The following is an 8,523-nucleotide window of genomic DNA, read 5'->3' on the forward strand; positions in this document are numbered from 1 at the left end:
GTTTTTTGTTTCTTGTTTTATATATTAAAAAATTTTTACGGTGACACAATATACACGTTGCGATAGTAGTTTTTACAATGTTAAAACATTTTTTTAGCCCCCTTAAAATGTTTTTTAGCCGATATAAAAAAATACGTATCAAATATTTTCCATTAAAGAATATGTAGACCAAATTTCAAGACGATCGGTGATTAACACTTGGGTAGTGTTACTTGTAAGTCTCTCCAATAATATTTCTTCAGCGAGTGATAGCTCCATATTAGGGGGTCGCACGAGCTAAATTATAAGTTAAAGTCAGATGTTTTCGATGGAACAAACAACGTGAACATGACGGACGTCTCATTCTTTTGAGATGTTTGATTTACATGAATCCTTTTGCTTCTCACGAACAAAGTTCTTGATTGTCGCGAGTCTCCTTACCTTTTTGAAAATCCTAACATACTTCTTGGAATTAGAAAATAAAGTAAAGCTTTTTTCCGGGATGTTTTACATTTTATACCATAATAATATTTTTCGAAATATTGAGAAATATAATACTTTTTATACAGTATATGTATATCATGATGCATTATACAATATTCATAACTATAATTAATAATAATAAAAAGATTTATTTGGGCTATTTTTCCATATAAGATGTGATGGTCTTCCGAAGATCCTGGAACAAAAACTAAGGCATTTAGAAGTTTATGCCCGTAAGGACTTTTAATCAGCTTGACATGAGCTAAAATATTAAAATTTGAAACGATTTGACCGAAACTCATTTCCCATAAGATCTGTGCGAGGTTCTTTAAAGTATCCTACTGTGGAGGAAGTAGTTTTGCAGTTTAAGATCTTGGCTAATATGGAGGTGGGAAAGTTTTCCTTGGAGTTTTTTGAGTCGAAAGTTTTTCAAGAATTAGTTCGTTTACTGGGAATTAGGAAAACGAGAACTACTAGCGTTACATCCACAATCTGACGGACATGTGAAATGCTAACATCAAACAATTTTTTATCTAAATTTCGGAAAATCAGAAAGATTGGGACAATTGGATTCTTATGTGTTTACTAGTTTGCCGTTCATCGAGGCATAAGGCTACAGACGCTACTCTTGTAGAATTATATTTCGGTCAGGATCTCTGTCTATCAACAGATTTACTACGAGATAGCGTTTCGGGAGAAAAGAAGAATTTGGAAAGTGACTATATTCTGGCATTAAGAGGCAAATTGGATGTGATTTGCTATCATGCAGAACAGCATATAATTTACAGTCTTCACGGGTCAAGAATCATTATGATCAAAAGGCTACACAGATTATTTTTTTATATAGGACAGAAAGTGGTTGCATAGAAAGAAGCAAAGAAAGAGGGAAATGGCTCCGAAGACTGATCAAAGACTAACAATCTATTGAAAAAAAATCTTGTAAAATGTAATCTTTTGGAACTATCTAATTTTCGATTTTTGATCCGGTTTTCCCGAGGATCTTTGAGTTAATCCCTAGATAGGGACTTAGGAAGAGGTACCACGAAATTTTTCTCCTCTTGTTCGGACAAGAGAACTTTAAACTTAAGTAAATTATTACAAATTGTATGTCATCGAATTTCGGAGAGCCTGCAGCTGGAGAACTTTGGAGGAGTTCCTGGGAGGGAGCAAAAAGTCATGCTTGATAGAAATTTAATGGACATTGTTGAGCTTTTAGAAAAAAGAATCTATGCCCTCTCTTTGATCTATGCACTGATTTTTTGGAAGTATTCGTCAAGCAATTGAAAATAATCGTGTATCATATTCTTATTTGTTTCTTCAATAAGCTGCTAGAGTCTCATTATATATTCTTGAAAGAAAGTGTATTATAAAATATACCTCAAATTAAATTTGTCTAATTTTTGACAAACATTATTTAGAAATTTTATTCTGACAAAACTATTGCGTTATAGTGAATCATTTTAGTGCAATTATTGCGAAAATTTCATCAGTTCATGATGGCATTATTATACAGTTTTCCCAATGTGCCTATCGGGATCGAAAACCGTTCAGAATAGAGCATATTTATTGTATATAAACATTTTTGCCTAAAATGACCAATGTTATCATCCAGAATATTATTCTTGTTTCTTGAATCACTCTGTATAGATATATAAAATGATTATATGTAGATAATTTTCAAATATATGAATGTGACTAAATATGCATTTTGATATATATTTTCTAATTATTTTGTGATTTTTATATGATAATTTTTGTAGGTCCTTTGGTAACCATGATGGGTAAAATGGTTAAAAATATGATATATTTTGTGGTGCTTTTACTAGTTGTACTTATGAGTTTTGGTGTAGCTAGACAAGCTATATTAAATCCTAATGCTGATCCAAAGTGGCGCATAATACGAGATGTATGTATACATTTTTTACTTCATATGTATAAAAGTCACATATCAAAAAAAAATCTGTACATATCTTTTTTTAATTGAAAAAGTTCATATACATATAATTATACTTTTTTGACAGATATTCATGGAGCCATACTTTATGCTGTATGGAGAAGTGTACGCGGATAATATAGATCCTGATTGCGGGGATGAGCCAGGAATGGTGCAGTGTCTTCCAGGTCGTTGGATCACGCCTGCTGCAATGTCCGTGTACCTTTTAGTTGCCAATATTTTGCTGATAAACCTGTTAATTGCGGTGTTTAACAATATTTTCAATGAGGTAAATGCTATAGCTCATCAAGTCTGGATGTTTCAACGGTTTACCGTCGTAATGGAATATGAACAGAAACCGGTGTTGCCACCACCGCTTATAACGATTTGCCACATATATTTACTGCTGGGATATTTTCTGAAACATATTACACAAGGTAAGAGTGGCACCGGCGAGACTTGTGACAATGGGTTGAAATTGTTTCTGGAGGCTGATGATATGGAACGATTGTACGACTTCGAGGAAGATTGCGTCGAGGGCTATTTCCGTGAGCAAGAACTCAAGTTGCAAATGTCAACAGAGGAGCGTGTGAAAATTACAACAGACCGAGTAGAGAACATGCATCAAAAGATCGAGGACATCAATAAAAAAGAAAGCAATCAGAACGTGTCTCTTCAGGTATATAATTTATATCAGAATGTTTATAACCTAGAAAAACTTGGTAAATCTAGAATTTTCAGGGGATTTCTTTTTTACCCTAGAAAAAATCAGGAATTTTCATGGAATTTTATTGGGATTTAGGAAAATCTTTAAAATTTTACTTTTTATAATAATCTCGGAACACAGTGTGCTTGAACTGGAAATTGTATAAATTCACAAGAAATGTTTAGGCATGAAGAACCGCTTTGACTGATTATGGCATTTTTCACTCATGTGTGTTTACATTTGAAATTTTGACTATTTCTGAAACGTTATTTCTTTGATCATTCTTTCTTGATACAAAATGTTGACAATCAGCAATGATTAGCATACACATCTGTATATAATATTAGTATATAACGTTAATAAATTGGTATAAAGAAAACACATAGTTGCTTATTTAAAAAATTATCTATTTTGTCCACATATTTTTTTAAAACAACTATGTATTTTCTTTGTATGAACTGATTCGTCTCATTATTCTGTTCATAAAAGTATTAAGGTACGATTATAAAAAAATTAATACGAGTTTACATATTTTAGAATAAAGTATAACATCTTATAAACTGTTGATTTTTTGATACCTCTACCTTAATACTTTTATATATGCAGAATAATTATAGGAATCATATTGTGTAAAAAAATTCATATAATTTTATTTTAAAAAATGAAATTGACCTTGAAATGTCCCCTCATAAAATAATTGTTTTCACTATTTAATCCCCTTTGTACTGAACACACATTGGTATAAACTGTTTCTTTATATATCTTCAAATTTCGCTAATAATTAAATCGGTCATTTTATATGGATCACCCTGTACATACAGAGTGTTATCGTATAAGTGGTCATCCCTTTTTATTCCGTAAACTAACAGAGATATAAACGTAATAAATATAATATCAAATTAAACAACCCAAACTAAACTTCATCGCAAGCACAATGATTACTGAAAAAAATTATTTATGTTAAAAACGGAGAGATATATGCATAATTTTTGCACGCTAATGTAAATAATATCTTGATATAATAAAAGTTGTAATGCTCTTTCTAATGAGTACAACGATGTATGTGATGTAGCAAAATTATTTTACAAATTATACAAGTTATTTCGATTTAATATCTTTTGGCAGACGACTACCTTTTAGTTAGTTTCGGCCTTGCGGTGTAGCCAACTTCTGATTTTTGATTAATGAAACTTTTGACATTGATGATTAACATGTAACAGGTTCTTATCCCAGAAAGCAAAAAATCATTATTACGATATTATTGCAAGGATATTCTATAACGTGTAACTTTTTCAAATATCTTATATTTAACGTTGTACACAAAACATCATTATGAACAAACTTTAACACTCATTTGGAGGTTTCTTTAATATTGATGTTCTATCATGAAATAACATTAAATAATATCGCATTAGTAATGAATCAACATCTTAAAAACGTTGAATTACAACATTGTAAAATGTTGAAAAAATAGAAATGTTCAATATTAGTTAAAGTAATGTCTTACAGACATTACAATTCAATATTCAAGAATATTGATTCAACATTTATTTAATACCGCACAAACGTCCAAGAATATTAATTCGGTTTCTGAATTAATTTTTACACAAAACTGAATGAAATATTTTCAAAATACATTTCATTTGCTTTCATCGTGGAGTTTCTAGATCACTTTCTAGAAATCACAGGAAAAAATAATATACAGGGTGTCTCGGACTTACAGGATCACCTCTCGTGAACAGGTAGATCGGAGTGAACTGAGTCGAAAAGTCCTTTACCGTTTTGCAATTTTCGCAACACTTTAAGAGATATTAATTTCTAAAGATTACCGGATAAGCACGTATCCGCGCATTATTAAAAATTAAATTCAAGGGTTATTCATTGTTTATTAAAATGTTTATAATGAGCTCGAAATTCTTCTCGTGGAAAATGGGACAGTAATTTCCTATCAATATAAGAACCCTATAAATTAAGCTCATGATTGTGCCTAATTTATGACACATAGAATGACACGAGAAATAATGTAAATATTGTGCCGAAAAAAGGGTTTGTGATACCGATCATGTATCAACTTATTATCGTTCTTGGTTAAGGTCAAATCAAGGAAATTTAAACTGTCGCTTTCTAACTCCATGGTGAACTTTAGTCTTGGATGGTATCCATTAAACGTATTCAGTAGTGCATCGACATTTTGATCCTGTGTTGAGAGAGCAATGTCATCCACGTACCTGAAGTAAAATCCCAAAGTAAACACAATTCAGTTTCAAAATCGGGAGATCAAAAACGGGTGAGAAAACTACCGATTTTGCGGTCACTTTATTATTTTCGAAAAATAAATAGTTTGTAAGATATTTTATGTTCATGTCAATATATGCCAGAATAAAACATATACTTATAATATATATCTTGTAAACTATTAATTTTTTGATAACTAGAACTCTAACGTTTATATACAGAATAATTAGGAGAATATTACGTCATTCATTGAAATCATACAATTCTTTTAAAAAAAAGATGATCTTTACATCTTTGAAGTTCAAAGCTACTATATCTAATAAAATTATCATCATAAGATGACTGCTTCTGTATCATGTAATTTTTGTAATTTTGTAAATAATTTTATCTCTCATAACTCTGAAGATATTTAAGATGGCAATAGTTATTGTTTTATCCTGTATAGTTTAAATATCTTCTATTATGCACTTATATGGAATACTAAAAGAAAATCCAAAGAATTTTTAAGAATCTGTGATACTTATTGAAAAAAACGATAAATGTTTAATTAATATATAAAAATTAATGTTAAAATAGAAGTAATATTCAGTTTTAATAATAGAGAAAATGTAGATAATATAATTACATTTAATATATATCAGGATATATCAGAAACTCGCAAAATATTCATTTTTCGTTAATCATATTTTAATATTTTTACTTTAATATCTTTATATACAAAGATAATCGTGCATTACGCAAAAAGAGATATAATTCCAAGATACTAACAAGCTATCTGTATTACCAAAACCGAGACTGTTCTAAAATTCATTGCCAGTGCCGAAAATGTGTAGTGCACATAAGATAAACTAGATTTTTAGCGTTGACAGTGAATTGTTTGGAATACAGCACGAAAATTATCTTTATGGTCAATTTTTCTCGTATCGCGCGCGCGCGATTGAAAATTATAATTTTTTTAGTGAATACTTTCTCGACTTTTGCACTTTTCTTTTTATTTACAAACACCATTTTTATATTTACAGGCTGTCGAATTTCGTATCCGCAAGTTGGAGGAGTTGAGTCAACAAACTTTAGCACATCTTGGGGTGATTCATCGTTTCATGGCGACGTACATGCCCAATGAAGAACTAGCCGGATTAGGAGCGTTTGACAATATTCGACAGCGTCGGGTATCAGAGCGATCTGAGGCTGTATCCGAAGCGGATTCTCACACGCAGCTGTCGACAGTCGCACGACGCAAAAAATTTCTACGATCTTTCACCGATGCTGCTTTCCTAAATGTTAATCATCCGATAGACGATGTTCTAAAGTCCGAAGCTATGACTTCCCGTGAAAATCTTAGTAGACACGACTCTTCCGTAAGTATACACGCTCACGTCGATCAAGACGATGTCAAGATAACTAAGAGCTTGGAAACGGATGGCAGCAAAGACATCTCCGAAGGCGAAACAGCCAGCAAGAAAGAAATACCGTCCGAGAGAGAAATGAGCCGAGATACTAGCAGAGAAATAAGTAGAGAAATTAGCGTAGAAGCTACCAGTAAAGAAGTCAGCAGAGAGATCAGTAGAGAGGCTAGTAAAGAGGCTAGCAGTGAGAATCCGTCCTCCGACATCAAACAAGATTCAACGGAGCGTATAGTCAGACAAGATTCTGCGGAGCGTACATTCAGGCTGAACAGTAGAACTCGATCGGAATCGGATGATTTTATGCTTCCACCGCCAGGTACTCAAAGGGGCGTAACCTGGGCGGAGCCTCGCGTGGCTCTGATTCCGTCGTCTGTTACTTCGGCTGGTAACATACAGAGGTCGATTTTATTGGCAATGCGTGCCGAATATACTAGCATCACGGATGAGCTGGAAAGTTATTGTGGTCTATTGAGCCCACCGAGAACGCCACCAATCTCACCGCCGCCGTCGCGGATGCGCAACATATCGGACATGTTGAATCCTGAGATGGCATGGCAGATTGAGAACGAGCATTTGCGTGACGCGGAAGAATGCGATTATCAGCAAATGGAGGATCTGATTCATCGACGTTACCACGGCGACAATGATAATGACGACGGACCACCGAACATGCATGCGGATGATACCGGTGATATCACATGTTTCTTTAATGTGTCAAACGAACACCGCCAGCTGCGCCGCGCCTCTGCGATCGAGGAAGATCCCCGTCGACCACCGCCGATGATTAGCGTCACCCGTGAAATCGAGCAAACGCTTGCACGACCACCGATACACGATTTGGAAGGGACCAATCCGAGTGATAAGAATCTAAGTACCGTACCTGCCCCCGCTTCTGAAACCATGTGTTAAAGTGAAAATCAAGTAGGGAAAATATGCATCATTTGCTAAGCTTTCGGAAAATCAGTTTCCAATTAGTAAAATAATCTTTATCAGATTAGCTTTATCACGATTTTTACTATTCGAATATAATCGTATTAACTCTTCGTGTTCATTAATAATTGTTTTATCATCAATGCATAGAATTTTAAATGTTTTTAACGATTATAAAAGTAATTAACTATCTCTATTCCAAGATTATTGGAGGTCCAATATAAATTTCTTCTAATCTAATATTGCTTCCCACACAGTACCAAGCCGACTGTTAGTCGACTGTCCGTCGGCAGAAGAAATCTAAAGTCGACTTGAGTTAGACTAAATGTCAAATGTTAGACTTCTAGTCGACTAATGTCCGTTTCTCCCAATGTAGATTAACTTTAATCTTCTTTCAACTTATTCTTCATCTTTTTTTAATAGAATTAGAAAAAGATGAAGAGTTTGTTGAACCGAGATTAAAATTAAACCATATTGGTAGAAACGGACATAAGACCCTCTCGCGCAACTCATGATTGAATTGGAAACAGATGAGGAATAAATTGAACCTCGGTTAAGAGTTAACTGTGAATTGTGGGACTGGGTCTTAAGGACAAATGTCCCAACTATAGTCAGCTGTAACCAATGTAATCGACCTTATGTCAATTCTAAGTCAACTATAAGCCGACAATCATCTAACCTTATTTTAATAAGTTGGCTAAATGTCGACTTTGAAAGTCGACTACCAGTCGACAAACAGTCAAGCATGCTGTATGGGTTTCTCATGTTTAACGTTCTAATGAAATAAATATATTATCACATTGGCTTATGATAAATAGGAAAGTAAGAGATCTTTGCATAGTAAAAAAACA

General features: G+C 33.3%; 1 protein-coding gene across 3 annotated transcripts in view; it reads left to right on the forward strand.

Annotated features, from left to right (window-relative positions):
* The window catches only part of Trpm (transient receptor potential cation channel, subfamily M), a 23,536-nt gene extending 15,692 nt beyond the window's left edge, over positions 1-7,844 (forward strand). For 2 of the 3 annotated variants that reach the window (XM_018460596.1, XM_018460595.1), the window contains exons 17-19: positions 2,223-2,368; positions 2,484-3,074; positions 6,359-7,844. In XM_018460596.1, the coding sequence (XP_018316098.1) occupies positions 2,223-2,368; positions 2,484-3,074; positions 6,359-7,651 (2,030 nt within the window). In that variant the 3' untranslated portion in view covers positions 7,652-7,844. Of the gene's footprint in view, positions 1-2,222; positions 2,369-2,483; positions 3,075-5,194; positions 5,389-6,358 lie in introns of all 3 variants that reach the window. The other variant, XR_001936985.1, reaches the window with a different exon arrangement.
* The last annotated feature ends 679 nt before the right edge of the window (positions 7,845-8,523 follow it).

The sequence above is a fragment of the Mycetomoellerius zeteki genome, unplaced genomic scaffold (assembly GCF_001594055.1).
Source record: "Mycetomoellerius zeteki isolate Tzet28-1 unplaced genomic scaffold, Tzet1.0 scaffold95, whole genome shotgun sequence".
NCBI lineage: Eukaryota > Metazoa > Arthropoda > Insecta > Hymenoptera > Formicidae > Mycetomoellerius > Mycetomoellerius zeteki.